This window comes from Erinaceus europaeus, chromosome 1 (assembly GCF_950295315.1).
Source record: "Erinaceus europaeus chromosome 1, mEriEur2.1, whole genome shotgun sequence".
In the NCBI taxonomy this organism is placed as follows: domain Eukaryota; kingdom Metazoa; phylum Chordata; class Mammalia; order Eulipotyphla; family Erinaceidae; genus Erinaceus; species Erinaceus europaeus.
Genome location: NC_080162.1, coordinates 210,428,616 through 210,448,933, shown reverse-complemented (window position 1 = coordinate 210,448,933; position 20,318 = coordinate 210,428,616). Strand labels below are relative to the sequence as shown.

The window sequence follows — 20,318 nt, the reverse complement described above, 5'->3', positions numbered from 1 at the left end:
TCACTCACTGCCCTTTACCAGAGCCTGACTCTGAGCTGGGGGAGCTCCTCACACTGTCACTAACTCACTCACTCACTCACTCACTCACTGCCTTTTCCTGAGCCTGACCCTGAGCTGCGGGAGCTCCTAAGACTATCACTCACTCAGTCAGTCAGTCAGTCATTCACTCACTCACTCACTGCCCTTTACCTCAGCCTGACCCTGAGCTATGGAGCTCCTCACACTGTCACTCACTCACTCACTCACTCACTCACTCACTCACTCCCCTTTACCTCAGCCTGACCCAGAGCTGCAGGAGCTTCTCACACTGTCACTCACTCACTCCCTCACTCACTCACTGCCCTTTACCTCAGCCTGACCCTGAGCTGGGGGAGCTCCTCAGACTATCACTCACTCCCTCCCTCACTCACTCACTGCCCTTTACCTCAGCCTGACCCAGAGCTGCAGGAGCTCCTCACACTGTCACTCACTCACTCACTCACTCACTCACTGCCCTCTACCTCAGCCTGACCCTGAGCTGGGGGAGCTCCTCAGACTATCACTCACTCACTCACTCACTCACTCACTCACTCACTGACCTTTACCTGAGCCTGACTCTGAGCTGGAGGAGCTCCTCAGACTCTCACTCACTCACTCACTCACTGCCCTTAACCTGAGCCTGACTCTGAGCTGGGGTGCTCCTCACACTGTCACTCACTCACTCACTCACTCACTGACCTTTACCTGAGCCTGACTCTGAGCTGGAGGAGCTCCTCAGACTCTCACTCACTCACTCACTCACTCACTGCCCTTTACCTGAGCCTGACTCTGAGCTGGGGTGCGCCTCACACTGTCACTCACTCACTCACTCACTCACTCACTCACTCACTCACTGCCCTTTTCCTGAGCCTGACCCTGAGCTGTGGTAGCTCCTAAGACTATCACTCACTCACTCACTCACTCACTCACTGCCCTTTACCTGAGCCTGACCCTGAGCTGGGGGAGCTCCTCAGACTCTCACCCACTCAATCACTCACTCACTGCCCTTTACCTCAGCCTGACTCTGAGCTGGGGTGCTCCTCACACTGTCACTCACTCACTCACTCACTGCCCTTTACCTCAGCCTGACCCTGAGATGCAGGATCTCCTCAGATGATCACTCAATCACTCACTCACTGCCCTTTACCTGAGCCTGACCCTGAGTGCTGGAGCTCCTTGGACTGTCACTCACTCACTCACTCACTCACTGCCCTTTACCAGAGCCTGACTCTGAGCTGGGGGAGCTCCTCACACTGCCACTCACTCACTCACTCACTCACTCACTCACTCACTCACTGCCCTTTACCTGAGCCTGACTCTGAGCTGGGGGAGCTCCTCACACTGCCACTCACTCACTCACTCACTCACTCACTCACTCACTCACTGCCCTTTTCCTGAGCCTGACCCTGAGCTGCGGGAGCTCCTAAGACTATCACTCACTCACTCACTCACTCACTGCCCTTTACCTCAGCCTGACCCTGAGCTGCAGGAGCTCCTCACACTGCCACTCACTCACTCCCTCCCTCACTCACTCATTCACTCACTCACTGCCCTTTTCCTGAGCCTGATCCTGTGCTGTCCACAGCCTCACTCTTAGCACTTAGAGCCTAAATGCTGTCCAGGTAGGGTACCTGCTTGCCCCAGTGATAGTTTCTGAGCAGGAGAAGCCTGTCAGGAGCTGGCATTGACCATTGCACTCACTGTAAGCACAGAGTCTCAGACCTGGAATCAGACTTTTCCTTTTCAAGTTAGAGGGGCTCCAAGCTCCTGCTTGCAGACTTGCTGTCTGAATTATGCGCTAGTCTAGGCAGGCCAGTGAGCACTGCCGCTACACAGCAAATGTCCATGCTCTTTCAGAAAAATACTTGGGCTTAATTGGAAAAGCACATAGCAATCAACTTTTATTCCCAACTGGCTCACAACCACAGACTGGAAGCCAGTTGTGGAATGCCTAAAGTCTGACAAGTGACTAATAGCAGGGCTGTGTGTGGCCTGGCCCAAATATTTTTGACCACAAGACCATGTCTACATTCTCCTTTGTAATTACCACACAGACTACTGTAATTGTCAAACTTATACTTCCCGCCTTTGACATGTAATTCAGGGTTTAAGGCTAAACCCAAGCTGGAGTGAAGTCCCCTCACTATCGGCCTAGAATCTGTGAAATCTGCTGAGGGCGTACGTTTTGTGTCTCCACTTGTGCAGAGAACTCACAGTATTTCCTTGTGAAAAGCATGCCCACTCTTCTCGCTGGGAAAGCACTTGACTGGTCAGATGTTTGTGGAACATCTACGTGCCAAGGACATGGAGACAAGGACAGGCCTGTGAGCGGGCCAACAAAGCCCTGCTTTCCTGGAGGTGGGTGAGGCGGGCAGGAAGACAGACCAGAAAACCACGTTTCCAGATACATGCCGCGCAGTCACGACAGCAGTGGACAGAGAGCGCCCTGTGCGGCCGTGAGCTTGGCATGTCCGAAAAGGCCTCTCCAAAGAGATGGCATTTAAACTGACATTTTTAAAATGACAAGAAGGAGAAGTGACAAAGATCAGGAGAAAAAAGACATTCCAGACAGGTTAGTGTAAAGCGCCAAAGACAGGAAAGAGTTTGGATGTCCCAGAAACAAGGCAGAGGCCAGCGCGCCTGGGGCTGGAGGTGAGAGGGAAACTGCAGGGAGGCTGGCTGTGCTGGCGCACGTGGGGGTGTGGCGGGCCAGCGGGGGTGGCCCAAGTCGGACTCTGGGCCGCTGCACAGGCCTGGGCAGGAGGCCACGGCAGTCTGGATGGAGGTGGGCTAGAGAGCGAGGGACACAACGGGCTTGAAGTGCTGTGTAGAGCCAACTGGCAGAATTGGCCGCCGCTTTCCATGGAGGAATGAAGGGAAGGAAAGCAAGCAAGCGTGGTGCCAGGGGTTTTGACTCCAGCTGCTCTCTAGCTGGCTGGTGTGTGAGCTGAACACTGGGAGCAGAGGCACGTCAGTCTTTGTTGAAGGCTGCAAGTAGCCGGCTGTGAGCAGCTGTACCCCCAGCCTCACGGCACCTGGAGACCATCTGTAGGCCCACTCAAATTCCTGGGAGTTCACGCGGCTCCTACATCAAGGCCCCTGGGGTCTCTCTTCCCTTTGGTGTTCAGTTCACGACATCTAGGGCTGGGAAGCGCTCTCCTAGTAGAATACACACTTCACCAGATTCAGCCCCCAGCACCTCAGGGGAGCGCCATGCTGGTGGAGTGGTGCTACTCTCTCGTGCTCGCCCTCATGTTGAAAAGGGGAGGAGGAGTTCTCTCATAACTGATAGACTCATTCAGGCTCAGAAATCCCTGGCAGCTAAAAATAAAATGATAGCAAATTACTTTAATTAGAAGAAATATTTATGGGGGTGGGTGGTGGTGTACCTGGTTGAGCACACACATTACAGTGTGCAGGGATCTGGGTTCAAGCCCCCAGTCCCCACGTGCAGGGGAAGCTTCACGAGTGGTGAAGCAGGGCTGCAGGTGTCTCTCTGTCTCTATATTGCCCCCTTCCATCTCAATTTCTAGCTGTCTGTATCCAATAAATAAAGATAATAAAATATATTTAAAAAAAGAAAAAAATATTGACTACTTCAATGAGTGCCACCAAAGATACCTTATCATCTTAGATAAAATTGAATATTAAATGTTACCATTGTCTTCAGATGTCCATCTATTTTGTTTGTTTTAGAGGGGTTAATGGATTACAGTGCACCTCTCCCACAGCCCTCCCAGCCCCAGCACCCATCCACCAGTCACTGGACCACCTCTCCCCCAGCCCTCCCAGCCCCAGCACCCATCCACCAGTCACTGGGCCACCTCCCCCAGCCCCAGCACCCACCCACCAGTCACTGGACCACCTCCCCCCAGCCCCAGTACCCACCCACCAGTCACTGGACCACCTCCCCCAGCCCCAGCACCCACCCACCAGTCACTGGGCCACCTCCCCCCAGCCCCAGTACCCACCCACCAGTCACTGGACCACCTCTCCGCCAGCCCCAGTACTCACCCACCAGTCACTGGACCACCTCTCCCCAGCCCTCCCAGCCCCAGAACCCACCCACCAGTCACTGGGCCACCTCTCCCCAGCCCCAGTACCCACCCACCAGTCACTGGGCCACCCTCCCCCAGCACCCACCCACCAGTCACTGGGCCACCTCCCCCCAGCCCCAGTACCCACCCACCAGTCACTGGGCCACCCTCCCCCAGCTTGGTATCACAGCTGATTCAATGCACACTAAGATATCAAGCCAAACTGTTATTAAGGCAAACATTAAAAATATTTCAATAATATGTAAGATATTGCCACTCTTACTGCCAGCTTTGGTCTTTGTTGTTGTTCTGACATTTTTTTAATTTTAATGAGAAAGAAAGAGTCCAGAGCACTGCTCAGCTCTAATTTATGGTGGTACTGGGGATTGAACCTGAGACCTTAGAGCCTCAGGCATGAGAGTCTTGTATGGCTATTATGCTATCTCCCTGCCCTTTATTCTAGAAAAAAGATTACTTGGAATTATTTTTAAAAGAATAATTTCCATCAGTATGCAATGAGATTGTTCAGAGAGTTCACAAACACACAGACTCTGAAATCCCCAGTGTCTGGCAGTGATACAGCCCACCTTGTCCAAGCTCCTTTGTGTTCCAAGGGTAACTGAAAGAACTCTGAAACCACAAGGCCTAAGAACCTCTCCACGACTTAAGGTAATTGTCATCTGTTGACTGTTTCCTTGCTTCAGGAGTCATGCCGAGCATTCTACCTTCTCATCTCTCCTGATTTTTGCAACGAATCTGTAAAATGCTTTTGAAAAACACTTTGCTCACCTAAGGTCTCACAGGTGCAAATGAAAAATTTAGGTTTCTCCAGCTGCAAAGCCACACGCTTGATTTCTGGGCAGTACTCCCACACAAGTTAAATCTGTGTCACTTTGGGAAAAAATGTACTGCTCTGAGACTCAGTTTCTTGTCTGTCCTGGAGTCTCTACCACACCACCTGAACAGCGTGTCTCAGACAGAGGGCCAGTTCAACCAAGGTGTTAGCACATCAGCTAATGTGTCATAGCCTGAGAAATCGCCCTTCCTCCCTTTCTATCTTGTTCTCTGAGTAATTGCAAGCAAGGAGGCTCAGTGACTTTCTTTCCTTTCTCTAGATGGTCTTCAAGCAGATAGAGATGCTGACGGAGCAGAGGGGGTTGATGAAGACATGATCGTAACTCAAAGTCAGACGAACTTCATCTGCCCCATCACACAGGTACCATTTCCGCCTTCCCCCAAAAAAGAATCAGTTCTCCTCACTTCTGAGACACTCTGACTAGAGTCAGAAGAGCGGGAGTGGGAGATGCTTGAGCTGGGGCTTTCTCCCGGCCGGCGGCCTCGGTCTACTGGCCTCCACTTCCTCTGAGGTGCCGTCAGGACTATCAGATGTTAGACGTAGAAGGCCCCGGGCCGAGGGGAAAAGCGTGCCTGTAAATTGCAGACTTGGGAAACTTACTGGAAGTCGGTGATTATCATTCCTAAAGCCTGACATCTCCTTGGTTGCAGTTAGAGATGAAGAAGCCGGTGAAGAACAAAGTCTGTGGCCACACCTATGAAGAGGAAGCCGTTGTTCGCATCATCGAGTCCAAGCACAAGAGGAAGAAGAAGGCCTGGTAAGTCGACACAGAGGGTAAAGCAAGCCTTGCTTGTGGCCGTCAGTCAGAGGTGACCTGCTCAGGACAGGAAGAAACAGGCATGTGTCTCCCCGTCAGGTCACCTCTCCAACAGTGTGACATGGAAAGGGGCTTTCTGTGAAACAGGACACGGGGGAAGTTACTGATGAAGTTACTGATGAAGAAGCTGAAAGGATGTCAAATACAAGACAGAAGAAAAAATATCTGTGTGAGTTTTAACCCAGTGACAGGAATCTGTGTGAATTTGTGCTGTGCCCTAAAACAAGTGAAGCAGAGTTGTGATAGCAGAGCAAGGGACTTCTTCCCCTCCCATTTATAAACTTCCCACTTTAAAAGAAGTGGCTAAAAGATGAATTCTGTCCGGAAGTGTAAATCACAATATTTAATTGCGGGGGAGTCTCTCGTATTTCTCGGAACATCTGAATAAGTGCGTGAATGATCTATCAGCACGCTGTTTCTTTAACCAGGATTGTGAGAGTCTTTCATTTCCTTGCCCTCCCTCACACACAGCCAGGGGCCTCTACTCTGTAGTGACGGAGCTCTCTGTGTCATCTCGACTTCTGACTCCGTTTGGTCTTTCTTGAGCACTTACCATGGATCTGTTCAAGGAGTGGACTTGCAGGTGTGACCCGCTCTCGGTCCGACTCCCTTGGATATGAAGTTTACTTCTGCACAGCCCAGAAACTAGCTGGGCCATGTCTACAGCTGGAATCGCCCACCCTCCTGGGTGTGGATCTAGGGTATTTGATGCTACAGCTACCTTGATGGCTATTCACCAGATGGTTGACCCTGCTTGCTTAAGGAGGGTGGCCTCATAGTTTCAGAACTGAGACTAAGTACATCTTATCTGCTTTGATTTTCCAACTTGGGATTAAGACATCATATTTTCTTTATGAGCCCTCTGTCTCTCCATGTGCATAGAATCTGTTTTGTTTCTGAACTGTTAACTGCCTAAAATAAAACCAAGACTAGTTTTCCGACCTGATTGCTAAGAATCAGTGCTCCAGGCTGGGTTCTGCAGCTCCTGTCCTGCAGCTTGTGGTCGTCCTAGAGGCAGGTAGGAGACGGGCAGGCACTCCCACAAAGCATGTCTCACCTGGGTGCGAGCCGCCTCAGGACAGGCAGGTGGGAGAGGGGCAGGCACCCCCACAAAGCGTGTCTCACCCCGGTGCGAGCCGCCTCAGGACAGGCAGGTGGGAGAGGGGCAGGCACCTGTTGGGTAGTGTGCCAGTCTGTGTCGTGTGTCATCCCCCCCCCCCTAAAGCCTCTGTCTCTAATCCTCCTTAACTAAGCGCCGCCATGCCTGCAGGGCATTGGTTTGATCCCACTTAAAGCTGCAGTCTATTTACATAACCAGTTACCTAGGAACCGCCCTGCCTACAGGGCATTGGTTTAATCGCCACTGGTTCAAGATGTCTTTTTGCTCTGCCCCCTCTCGTAGTCACCCTGATCTCCACCAGTCTCTTTTTGCTCCACCCTCTCTACGTCACATCCTGTTTCTACCCTACTTGGAGAGTATATATACAGCTGCTCCTCTGAAGTAAACACACTTGGGATTGCTTTCCGGCTCCTAGAGTTCCAGAGTATATCAGGACAGGCAGGTGGGAGAGGGGCAGGCACCCACACAAAGCGTGTCTCACCCGGGTGCGAGCCGCCACAGGACAGGGCCCATTTAAGCGGATCACTGTCACTGTGTGCTGACTATCTACACCTCCTGCCTCTGTGGGCTCGGGTGTGATACTGGGAAACACTGAGTGGCATTTGTTATCCTTCCCTTTTTTTCTTTTCTATATTTCTGTAACTCAAGTGCAAATTCAGCAGACTCTCCTGGCTTCACAATAGCAGTTGTGCCCAGGTGGCAGAAGTCTGAAAGGTTTGCAGAGAAGGTAGTGCTTTTACTGGGCCTTAGAAAATGAGAGGATTTCAGAGAATGGTAAAGAGAGTCTTTGTAGCCAACAAGCTCGCCCAGCCGGGTAGATAATAGGCACAGCTATGCTTGCTGCGCACTGAAGGGGAATGAGGAGGAAGCCGTGTGTGACAACAGCAGGAGGGTGGCGTAGAGATGCATGTGAGAGGGTGATGCCATCTGTAGTCGGCAACAACAGCTGTAATCACCACGTTGATGCTTGTGATGTGAGTCAGTTAAGTATCTAAAAACCAAGCATGCTGCAAGATTCAGGACACATCACCACACTGTCTTCCTGTGGGCATGAGAGACACGAGTTTGGAGGGCTGAGGTGAGCCATCCTGGAGGTGAGCATGGCAGAGGCTGAGGTGAACCAGGCCTGAGGTGAGTGTGACAGAGGCTGAGGTGAGCCAGGCTGAGGTGAGCATGGCAGAGGCTGAGGTGAGCCAGGCTGAGGTGAGCATGGCAGAGGCTGAGGTGAGCCAGGCCTGAGGTGAGCATGGTAGAGGCTGAGGTGAGCCAGGCCTGAGGTGAGCATGGCAGAGGCTGAGGTGAGCCAGGCCTGAGGTGAGCATGGCAGAGGATGAGGTGAGTATGGCAGAGGCTGAGGTGAGCCAGGCTGAGGTGAGCATGGCAGAGGCTGAGGTGAGCCAGGCCGGAGGTGAGCATGGCAGAGGCTGAAGTAATCATGGCAGAGGCTGCTCAGTACAGTCACAGGTAAAGTGCTGGTCCCTGTTCAGACGCCAGTTGCCGGGCTAGCTTCGCGGGCAGGAGAGAGACGATCAGGGACTCATGACTCAGTGGGACACAGTTCAATCTTTATTGACGAGCGGGGATGCAGTTCAAAAATCTAATCTCTATTCATTAGAAAATCCTGTCCTTTATATCTCCTGAGGAGGAAGTGTCAGGAAGAGGAAGTACGTAGATAGGGGGTGGGGAAAAGGAAAAAGCACGAGAACCAGTGGGAATTAAACAGCGGAAAACAGGGTGTGACTACCAACAGTAAAGTACCTCAGATTGAGGCAAGGATAGAAGGAATGAGTGAGAACAACTAACAGAATTTGATAGCCGACAGCTCTGAGCCCTGAAGGACTGACAATTCTATGGTGTCTGGATGAACGGCTTTGTTAGGAGCAGACAGAAAGGAAGGGCAAGGGACACAGCTGAGGTCATGTGTAGCCTGCGGTCCCAGTGGCAGAAGTCACAGAATGTGGAGAGAAGCAGCTGCTGACTGGAAGGTCCGGGCACAGAGGGGCGCCCCCGCCCCCCAGCACAAGGAAAGCGCTGCCTTAGATGTGACCGGCAGCAGCGAGGAACCAGGGGAGGTGGCAGCCACTCACGCCGGGTCCCCTCCGCTCTGCCCCAGGCTGCACGGATGGACAGACGGACCAGCGAAGGAAGGCCTGTGCAGAGGCTCAGCCTGGAAAGAGCCTCAAGTACCTGAGAGGCTGGGCCATGGGGCTGGGGCGCCCCGGCTCCCCAAATAAAGTGCACTTAGCAAGAGGTTAGAAGCCAGAAACCACTTAGTGGTTCTGAGTGAGCAGGAGCAGTCACGCACGCCCGTGGTGCATGGCAGGGCGCCGCCGCTCTGGGTCCCGTCTGCTTGAATGTGTCTGTGACACATCGGCCGAAGGCCTCCCAAGTCTCCTCCCGGTTGCTGTCATGCTTGTGCTGGAGTCCAGGTACAGCGTGGCTAGGCTGGGAAACGGCTCTCCAGCTGACTCGAGTCAGAGTGAAACTGTTCAGACCTTAGCCAGAACTAAACAAGGGCAGGATCATTTCCTGAAATAGTTCTCTTAATGACCAAGCTGTTCTTCATCTCACCGTGAAAACTGCGAGGTGTTTCCATTTCCCCACAGTCATTTCTGGTTTTGTTCAGGAGCAGCCAATGTGGATGGGGTAGATAGCATAATGGTTATGCAAACAGACTCTCAGTCCCAGGTTCAGTCCCCTGTACCACCATAAGCCAGAGCTGAGCAGTGCTCTGGTAAAATAAAATGAAATGAATTGGGTTAATAAGTAAATTAAAAGAACAGGCAACGTATTTCCCAAATAGTTGCATTAAAATCAGGGAGATAAAGTGAGTCGGATGGGCAGGTGTCCTCCACAGTAACTCTGAGGCAGCGTGCTGGGAGTCCCCATCCGGCCACCACCAATAAGTCCTGTCAGCTCCTGGAGCCTCGGTTTCCTCCTCTGTAAAGTGAAAATAGCAGCAACCTCTCCCAGAAAATCCGAGTCAAACTTGCTAGGGGTCCCAGTCTAGGTCCAGCACAGCAAGTGCCTTGGCCCGGGAGCGTAAAGCCCTGGGGGAGAGAGCCCTGGGCCAGGCTCCATAGTCAGGTGGAGGCTGCGGTGTTGCCGTCCCAGAGCCCACAGACTCAGCGGCCAGACAGAGGAGGGTGGAGGCCACAGAACTCTGTGTTTTCCTGTGATGGGACTGTGTCCCACTCAGGTTGCCAGAGGCATCTATAAGCTTTGCCTCCTCCTTTCCTTCCTTCCTTCCTTCCTTCCTTCCTCCCTCCCTCCCTCCCTCCCTCCCTCACTTTCTTCTTCCTTTCTTTCTAGCTCTGTTTATTTGCCTCCAAAGTTATCACTAGGGTTTGGTGCCTACACTACAAATCCACTGCTCCAAGAAGCCATGTTTTCCCTTTTTCTTTTCTTTCATAGGACAGAGAGAAACTGAGAGGGGAGAGGGAGAGAGACAGAGAGACGCCTGCAGCCCTGCTTCACCACTTGTGAAGCTTTCCCCCTGCAGGTGGTAACTGGGGACTCAAACCCAGGTCCTCTTACATGGTGAATAAAGTTTCTAGGACGTGTAGATAGGACTAGCATTCCTGGGAGCCCGGTTCTGGAAGTAGCAAGCCTGAGAACCTTTTCCTTTTGAGCTGAGGCGAGGCTGGGTTTCCTGTAGCCTTCCAGCCCCCGAGGCCTCGGCTCCCTTTGCCCAGCACATGTCCTGCCTGCCCGCTGCTGTGACGGACACACGGTCTATCCTGCGGATGACCTGCTTCAGGCAGGACCCAGCCTCTCCTGCAGCACAGCAGCGACAGGAGCGCGGGCGTGGGTGTCCACAGGTGTCCTGGGGACTGGCACGCACAGTTGGTTCTTAGAGGAGCCACACCCCGACTCAGTGCCGTGTCTTTGTGACCTTGTCTCGTCCTTCTAGTCTGAGAAGGCAAGTTTGAGATAAGGTGAGACAGGAGGCTCTCCCCCAGCTCCAGCTCCAACCCCTCCTCCAGGAAGTATTCACAGAGTGCACCCCAGGTGGCTGAGCTCTCTGTGTAGCTGCAACAGTGTCAGTGGGGCTGGCCCCTCAGGCTGCGTGGGAGCGGGCACGGCCTAGGGAAGGCCCTGCACGCATCAGGACCGTGGCCACAGGTCGTCCCGGCCACAGCTTACACCGTCCCTGTGCCCTCCACCTTCACGGGCAGAGTCAAGGCACAGGAGCCCCAGCCAGTCCCCCAGAGCGGCACAGCAGAAGCTTTGAGCCAAGACTTCGCTTCCCCTCTTGAGCCTGCTGGTATACTTGGTCTTGTTGTTTTATTTCTGTTTTCAGTTTTTATTATCTTTAGCTATTTATTGGATAGAGATAGTCAGAAATCAAGAGGGAAGAAGGAGACAGGGAGGGAGAGAGGCAGAGACTCCCGCAGCCCTGCTTCACCACTTGTGAAGCTTCCCCCCGCAGGTGGGGGCTGGGGGCTCGAACCCTGGTCCTTGTGCATGGTGACTCTACCAGGGGCACCACCACCCGCCCCTCTGTTGGTATTTTCGTATCGTCAGGCTGCCTGGCTCCCTTGGAGTGCCTTTTGACCGGCCCCGCGTCCCCAGAAAGTGGCCCCTCTCTGTCCAACACTGTCATCCTGCGTTCCGGCCCACAGAGAGGAGTGTCACCAGCCCGCAGCCGCTGAGCGCTGGTCAATCCCACCAGCCCTTCTCGGCACGCTCCCCTTCACTGACTCCAGCCGCTGATGTCACCAGAAAGTCCTCCCCACCACGCCCTCCACTTACCTCTCCAGGGCTGACTCACCGTCTGACCGTCAGCTGCAGGGCCGTTCTGTAGAGGCAGGACAAGGCCGGGCAGGCGGGGCAGGCGGGAGCACAGCACCCATCCCCAGGACCTTCCAGACGTGAGGAGGGACCCTCCTGAGGACCGGCCTTCACAGAGTCTCGGCTGCTCGCCTTCATACTTGGAGAAGGCAGCCGCACTCTGTTCGTCCATCCGTCCAGCCCCGGAAAATAGACACCCCTTAGAAGGAACAGGGACATGTGCTGCTCTACAGGCGTCCCCCTTTTCTGCGTGTGGTGCTGCGTGTTTTGTTTTACCAGAGCACTGCTCAGCTCTGGCTTATGGTGGGAGGGGGGCGGGGGACCGAACCTGGGCCGTCGAAGCCTGAGGCACAAGAGTCTCCTTGGATGAACACAAAGGCCTTCTCGGACCTCACCTCTGACCCTCCCAGCCAGGCGGAGCTCCGTCAGCCGTCCCCTGACTTTCACGTGGCCGCATCTCAGCACGTGAGCCAGCCAGAAATCAGTGCTGTCAGCAAGCAAGTCACTCGCTCTGTCAACTAATAAAGGAGCCTTGATCCAGAGAGCAGGGCCAAGAAGGTTGTTTTATGCTGAGCTGCCAGACTTCCTTCTGGCTGAATGAGAGCTCCCATGGCCAGCTTCCCTTCTCAGTGGCATCTTTTCTTTGGTCTTGTTTTTGGTGGTTCTTTAACCTTGTCTGTCTTGACATATCTTACATAACTGCGACGTGGATCATTGTCTCGGGTCACGGAGCCAGAGTGCTGTGTGAACAGAAGCCCGTATTTGTATTTCACAGCTGGGTGCTTGGGACTTAGCCCAGCACCCCTCACCTCAAAGGTCCAAGTGCTCACACACATGCAGTGCCCAGATTGCGCAGGGTACAGAGAACCCAGCACCTAACACAGACACCACGACTGCAGGCAGGGAGCAAGTGGTCGTCACAGAGGGACTGAACCCACAGGGCACCTTGCCGCCCGCAGCCCTGTGGGGAGGGTCCAGGTTCAAGCCCCCGCCCCCACCTGCAGGTCTGTGGGGAGGGTCCAGGTTCAGGCCCCCGCCCCCACCTGCAGCCCTGTGGGGAGGATCCCTCCCCATCTAAATCTGAAGGGACAGGCCAGCGGGGCACAGCCGGCTGAGCACACGTTACAGTGCTCAGGGACCCAGGTTCAAGCCCCCGTCCCCACCTTCAGGGGGAGGCTTCACAAGCACTGAAGCTGTTCTGCAGGTGTCTCTCTCCCTCCCTCTCTGTCTCCCCCTTCCATTGCAATTTTCTCTGTCTCTATTCCAACAGATAATAAATAGGATATTTTAAAAACAAGAACATAAACATCCATCTAAAATACAAATCTGTCAGTCTGAGGAGACGGGAACTCAGAAGGGTAGGCGTGCCGCCTGTGGTCTGAGGCTGGCAGCGGGGCATGGAGGGGACCCAGGTCAGCTTGACTCCCAGCCCCGGCCACTGGGCCCCACTCGCATCTGCCTCATGCCGAGAAGTCAGGCCGTGATCCAGCCTGTGGCCACCAGGGAGCCACATCTGAGCAGCCAGGGCCGTGGGTTCCCAGAGATGCCTCACCTCCGCTGTCTAGCCACAAGCTCTTCCTTTGCAGTCCTCAGCTCAGTCCTCCTGGGAGCAGCGGGGAGCACTTCAAGGGAAGCATTTCCCAACTAGGGCCGTGTGTGTGCGTGCATGTGTGCGTGTGTTTGTGTGTGTGTGTGTGTGCGTGTGTGTGCATGTGACTGCATGAGTGTGCACACGCGTGTGAGTGTCTGGGTGTGTGTGAGTGTATAGGTGTGTGTGCATGTGTGAGCGTTTGTGTGTGTGTATGTCTGAGTGTGAGCGTGTGTGTATGCATGTCTGTGTGACTGCATGTGTGCATGTGTGCGTGTGTGTGTTCTGCTTCATGTATATAATAGACACAGAAAGCCAGAGGTGTGAGGGAGAGAGCCAGACACCTGCAGCCCTGCTTCTGCAGCTCTCCTCCTGCAGGGGGGAGCGGGGGTCAAGCCTGGTCCTTGTGCAGGAGAACATTTGCTGTTGTTTTTGCCGGGCTAGGTTGTTTTCGCCGGGCTGGCTTCACGGGCGGGTAACAGACGACCAGGGACTCATGGCTGGGTTGTATGCAGTATCTCTTTATTCATGCAGGACGCAGCACAATCTAAGACGAGCTAAGCTAAACTCAAGTACCCTAAAACTCACAATTCTGTCTTTATATATACTTGCCAAGTAGGGTGGAAACAGAATGTGACATAGAGAGGGTGGAGAGAAAAGTGACTGGTGAAAATCAGAGTGTGACAAGGAGGGGGCAGAGCAGGCGAGAATCCTATCACTGAACCACCAATGCCCTGGAGTGCTTTATGTAAATGTAAAAGTGATTTATGTAAATAGACCAAAGCTTTGAATGGGATTAAATCTATCCCTATATAGGCATATGGTTAAGCAGAAGCCAGGGGGAGCTGGCATACTATCCAACATCTCCCCCTTTCTTTTTAACTAATGGCCATTGTGGGGTGAACAGAAACCTATATCGTACAGGCGTTTTCAAAAGAACTGGCATAAGACATGGAAAACAAAATAGGCGAGCAGCAATAACCAGTGTGATGCCAAGGGGAATGTTTCTTGCCTCAAAGGGCAAGGCCTAGCAGGCGAAAGGGCATTTCTTGCCTCGGGAGCGCTTCATGCCTCTGGGGGCATCTCTTGCCTCAAAGGGCGTTTCCTGCCTCTGTGGGCATCTCTTGCCTCTTTGGGCGCTTCATGCCTCTGTGGGCATAACCTAATAAGATGGGGGAGTTTTCTGCCTCTGGGGCAGAACCTGCAGATGAGGGGACATGGTCTATAAAGTCTCAAGGCAATTGGCTGAAGTTAGTCTTTGAGAAACACAGCAGCGTGTACCAGTAAGTCCGATGGAGGTGTCAGTCCAGAGTAGCTGACCACAGAAGAAAATGCCAGAGGATGAAACGCTGCACGTCTGTCTCGATGGGGAATGTCGGCCACCAGAATTCTGCTTTTCTGTAGAGAGTGATCTTTGGAGTCTGTGAATCTGTTTCTTCAGGTCGTGCCAGGTCACCTCATTGGTTTCCGGGGGTGCGTTGTAGTCATTCCATCTTGTGGGTGATGTCAGAGAACAGGATCCAAATGGATTTCCAGGAATTCCATTTGAGTAGATGCTTTTTCATGTGAAGACTTTGACAGCTGAAATTCACTTAACTTGTCAAACAAAACTTGTAGCAGATTAGAAGTTTACTATAATTGATAACTCCATTATAATTGGAAGTCCTTTCTAGTATGATTTTAAGGTTTGTTTAAACAGTTTAAACTCAATAAAATATGGAAAGGTAAACAGAAGAACCACGGTAGAAGCCTTAGGCATGAGAATAATTAACATAATCATTGCACTATCTGCCCCACCCATAACTCATACCGTTTTCAGGATTAAACGTTTCAGATTCATGTCAAGACGTAAAAGAGAAATCAAAGGAGGAAAAAAACAATTTTTTGGATTGTTTCTGGATGTCTCTAGAAATCATGGCTGCATCCAGCATTTTTTTTTAAGTCAATGTCAAACAAAAATTCAGTCATTCAAATCATTCTCTTATGAAACGCAACTTGAACCAGATTATCAAGATCTCACCATGTAGGATTAAGAGTCCCCGGAGGGCGTCCTAGTCCAAAAAGCTCCTCGAAATTCCATTTAGGGTGCTTCTGACTGTTCCTGCTGGATTGCTTCAGGCACCCATTTTTAAAAGTGTCTTCCCATCGAAGAAAGAATCCAATCAGGAGAGTAGAACTAACCACATGTCTCCATACTTGGGAACTGCCAGGGTACTCGAGAATGTTCTTCAAACTAGAGTAGTCCTTCTCCATGGGAAACATGCGAGAAGAAGTCCAGAAAGTCCCAGTGGAAATCCCCATGCATATCCCAAGGTCTACGATCATGGTCATAAAGAACCAAACTGTGGCCCGGAGCAAAATGTAGTCCTTTTCTTCAGGAAACATGGGAGAGGGAATCCAGAAAGTCCAAGGAGAAATCTCTGTGCATCTCCCAAGCTCTATGATCCCGGTCATAAGAAACCAAAGTTCCCGGTCAGGGAACCGAAGTGTGGTCCAGAGTAAAATGTTCCAGAGACAGAGAAACTGTCTCATAATGAAACTGTAGAGGCTTTGGCAAACCTCTTCATAAGTAGAAGAGAAGACCATAGTGCATAGGTAGGCAAAGTCTTCACTTATCTGGGAGTTGTGCAGGTCCAGTCCCACGTTGTAGCGCCATATGTTGTTTTCGACGGTTTATGTTGTTTTCGCCGGGCTGGCTTCACGGGCGGGTAACAGACGACCAGGGACTCATGGCTGGGTTGCACGCAGTATCTCTTTATTCATGCAGGACGCAGCACAATCTAAGACGAGCTAAGCTAAACTCAAGTATCCTAAAACTCACAATGCTGTCTTTATATATACTTGCCAAGTAGGGTGGAAACAGGATGTGACATAGAGAGGGTGGAGAGAAAAGTGACTGGTGAAAATCAGAGTGTAACAAGGAGGGGGCAGAGCAGGCGAGAATCCTATCACTGAACTACCAATGCCCTGGAGTGCTTTATGTAAATGTAAAAGTGATTTATGTAAATAGACCAAAGCTTTGAATGGGATTAAATCTATCCCTATACAGGCATATGGTTAAGCAGAAGCCAGGGGGAGCTGGCATACCATCCAACAATTTGCTCTAATGGGTGTGCCGCTGCCCAGCCTCTTTCTGTTCCTTTCATTTTTGTTTTGTTTTATTGAAGCGTCACAGCACTGTGACATATGGGTTTCAGGTATGTGCCTTGTACATGTGTGTGTGTCCGTGTCCTGGCGTGCTCCTGCAGCCCCTCCCAGGCCCCTTCCCCTTCAAGGAAGCACTGATTGCTTTCGTGGCCAGCTGGATTCTGACTCTCATCCCCAGCCTGGTTTTCTAGTCACCCCCATCCAGATAGACGGCCTGACCCTGGCCTTCACTCAGACCCGGCCGGCTGAAATCTCTCCTCTTTTCCCGGGAGACTCCATATCTGATCATCCAGCTCTCAGGTTTTGGCTCCATTTGTCCTTATTAATAATCACTTTCACTGTTCTTTATGACTAATATGACGTCACAGTGTGTCTCACCGTCTGCCCCCCGAAGATAACCGCCGCAGCTCTCTCAGGTCTTTGCTCTCGGCTGTGTCCCGAGCTGGCCGTCACTCCCCGCGCTGCCCATCACCGCGTCGTGTCCCTGATGTCTAGCGACGTCCAGCCCCTCAGCCCTCCTAGGATGGGCGCACGGAAGCCCTTCCCACCTGTCACTCTCGCCGTGGCCGCAGGTTCCACTTCCACCCGTGTCCCCACGTGGAGAGGGAGCATCCCTGGTGGGCCGTGCTCACACCCTCACGTCAGGAAATCAGTGGGCCCTGCTTTGTGGTCTCCCACCCCCACCCAGCCAGACCTCACTCGGGAGATCTCACCACCCAGGCTGTATTGTCATCATCATCATTATTATTATTATTACTATTATTATTATTATTTTGCCAGAGCACTGCTCAGCTCTGGCTTACGGTGGTACAGAGGGTTGAACCTGAGACTCGGGAGGTATGCTCGTCTGTCTGCAGAGCCAGCATGCCATCCCAGGCTGTATTTTCATTCAGATACTGGGGCTCCCTTCAGTGGCCAAGCACTTCTCGTGCAGGGCCAGGGCTCAATCACAGCTAGGCCTGTGCCCTGCCCAGTGAGCCAGCCGGCTTTCCAGCCCAAGTCCTGCTTTAAAGAAGGGGGGGGGGCTTATTTGTGCGTTTCTTTTACGAGAGAGAGAGAGAGAGAGACCCCAAGACAGGTGTCGTGAGAGGGATCAAGTCTGCAAGTCCTGTGCTCTGCCCCTGAGATGTCTCCCAGTCCTCTGTCCTCATTTCTAAGGTGTGTGACTCACTGAGGTGCTTCTATCAGAGCAGCTTATGGGGAAGGCAGTAAAGACCAGGGCCGGCCCGTGGCGCTCGGTTAAGTGCAGGTGTCACAGTGCACACGGACCCCGGTTCAAGCCCCAGTCCCCACCTGCAGCGGGAAAGCTTTGCGAGTGGTGACGCAGGGCTGCAGGGGTCTCTGTGTCTCTCTCCCTCTCCATTTCCCCCTTCCCTCTCAGTCTCTATCCAGTAACAAATAAAAACATTCAGAAAAACTCATAAAAAGATAAGTGACCTGACTTGTCTTCTTCCTTTGCAGTTGCCCTAAAGTCGGCTGTAGCCACACAGACGTGAAGATGTCAGACCTCATCCCCGACGAAGCTCTCAGAAGAGCCATCGAGAACCACAACAAGAAGAGGCAGCGCCGCTGAGCGGGGAGCCCCGCCCCAGGGAGCCCCGTCCTGGGGAGCTCTGCCCTCTAGAGCCCCGCCCCCACAGCCCCGCCTCCAGGAGCCCCGCCCTCTACAGCCCCGCCCCCAGGAGCCCCGCCCTCTACAGCCCCCGCCCCGGGGAGCCCCGTCATGGGGAGCTCTGCCCTCTAGAGCCACGCCCCCACAGCCCCGCCTCCAGGAGCCCCGCCCTCTACAGCCCCGCCCCTAGGAGCCCCGCCCCCAGGAGCCCCGCCCTCTACAGCCCCCGCCCCCGGGAGCCCCGTCCTGGGGAGCTCTGCCCTCTAGAGCCCCGCCCCCACAGCCCCGCCTCCAGGAGCCCCGCCCTCTACAGCCCCGCCCCTAGGAGCCCCGCCCCCAGGAGCCCCGCCCTCTACAGCCCCCGCCCCCGGGAGCCCCGTCCTGGGGAGCTCTGCCCTCTAGAGCCCCGCCCCCACAGCCCCGCCTCCAGGAGCCCCGCCCTCTACAGCCCCCGCCCCGGGGAGCCCCGTCATGGGGAGCTCTGCCCTCTAGAGCCACGCCCCCACAGCCCCGCCTCCAGGAGCCCCGCCCCCAGGAGTCCCGCCCTCTACAGCCACGCCCCTAGGAGCCCCGCCCTCTACAGCCACGCCCCCAGGAGCCCCGCCCTCTACAGCCCCGCCCCCAGGAGCCACGCCCTCTACAGCCCCCGCCCCCGGGAGCCCCGTCATGGGGAGCTCTGCCCTCTAGAGCACCACCCCCACAGCCCCGCCTCCAGGAGCCCCGCCCTCTACGGCCCCGCCCCCAGGAGTCCCGCCCTCTATAGCCCCGCCCCCAGGAGCCCCGCCCTCTACAGCCCCTCCTCCAGGAGCCCCACCCTCTACAGCCCTGCCCCAGGAGCCCCGCCCTCTACAGCCCCTCCTCCAGGAGCCCCGCCCTTTACAGCCCTGCCCCAGGAGCCCCGCCCTCTACAGCCCCCGCCCCCGGGAGCCCTGTCATGGGGAGCTCTGCCCTCTAGAGCCCCGCCTCCAGGAGCCCCGCCCTCTAAAGCCCCGCCTCCAGGAGCCCCACCCTCTAAAGCCCCGCCTCCAGGAGCCCCGCCCTCTACAGCCCCCGCCCCCAGGAGCCCCGCCCTCTATAGTCCCGCCCTCTACAGCCCCGCCTCCAGGAGCCCCGCCCTCTACAGCCCCGCCCTCTACAGCCCCGCCACCTCCCACCCACCTGGCCACCTGTGGCATACAGGGTTTGTCAGTGTGGTGGAGCCTTTTTCTGCGTTGCCACACAGTTTGAAGCAGGTTATATTGTTTATTTTTAAACCTTCTCTGATTTTGAATAAACTTTTGGTTATCGGCAGTGTGTCCTGTCTGCACCTCCCGAGGTGTCTGTCTCTCTGATACCTCCAGCTTCACTTCCTGTGGTCTTACTGAACAACATCTCCGAGAGCTGTCCAGGCTTCTCCCTGTCTCTCTGATACTCCAGCTTCACTTCCAGTGGTCTTACTGAACAACATCTCCGAGAGCTGTCCCAGACAGAAACATGGAAGAGCAGCCCAGCTGTGAACATGTTCCCCGGTGGAGGGAATAAACGTGGCTGCTCGCCTGCATCTCCTCTGTCTCTGTCTGTCTGTCTGTCTGTCTGTCAGTCAGAGAAGTCGGTGCTTTGGTCTGGCGCTGACCGGTGCAGCCCGCTGGTCACCTGCTGCCTGGCTGGGGTGGAGAGCCTGCCACGGCCCTCCTCGACTCAGGGCACCACCTCAAGCAGCAGCTTGACTCTCTGCCAGAGGCTCCGCTTCCTGGGCCCGGGAAGCTCCGGCAGGAGATCAGAGACAGTGAGCAGCGGCGGCATGGAAGGCTGTGAGAAATGGCGTGTCTGCTATGGCTTCTGGCTGCGCCCTGTCCTGAGTGCCCCTGGTGTCTGCACCGCCTCTGAGCCGCAGGAACGGCCGATGGGGAATGGCCAGCTGCCAGCCCGTCAGCCCTGCTGTGTCCCGAGCTACTCCTGTTGCTCCGTCCACTTTCATCGACTCCTGTCATCGTCACAGCCCGACAGCAGAGGTGCCGTCACTGCCCCGCTTCACAGGTACCTGGACGGAGGCACAGAGAAGTGAAACAGCCCTTGGAAAGTCAGACCTCGTTTAACTGAACTGGGAAGGAAATTTAGGTAGTCCTGTCCCAGAGTCTAGATTCTTAATGCCGTGCTCTCTTCCTCTTTCTTGATTTATTCAGAATCTAAAAATAAATACAGAATGAAGTCGATTTAAATATGTCCAGGCCCCACATCTAAACACTAACTCTCATAAATTAACAAGTCTGTCACCTCATTTAGTTTCCAGGCCATGGAAACTAAAACAGCAGCACTGAGTCTCAGAGTACAGAGGGTCCAGTTAACTCTG

General features: G+C 54.0%; 1 protein-coding gene across 1 annotated transcript in view; it reads left to right on the top strand.

Annotated features, from left to right (window-relative positions):
• NSMCE2 (NSE2 (MMS21) homolog, SMC5-SMC6 complex SUMO ligase) overlaps positions 1-19,300 on the top strand; it is a 295,700-nt gene extending 276,400 nt beyond the window's left edge. Inside the window, exons 5-7 of the mRNA XM_060201567.1 lie at positions 5,171-5,271; positions 5,562-5,668; positions 17,839-19,300. Of these exons, the coding sequence (XP_060057550.1) occupies positions 5,171-5,271; positions 5,562-5,668; positions 17,839-17,950 (320 nt within the window). The 3' untranslated portion in view covers positions 17,951-19,300. The remainder of the gene's footprint in view (positions 1-5,170; positions 5,272-5,561; positions 5,669-17,838) is intronic.
• The last annotated feature ends 1,018 nt before the right edge of the window (positions 19,301-20,318 follow it).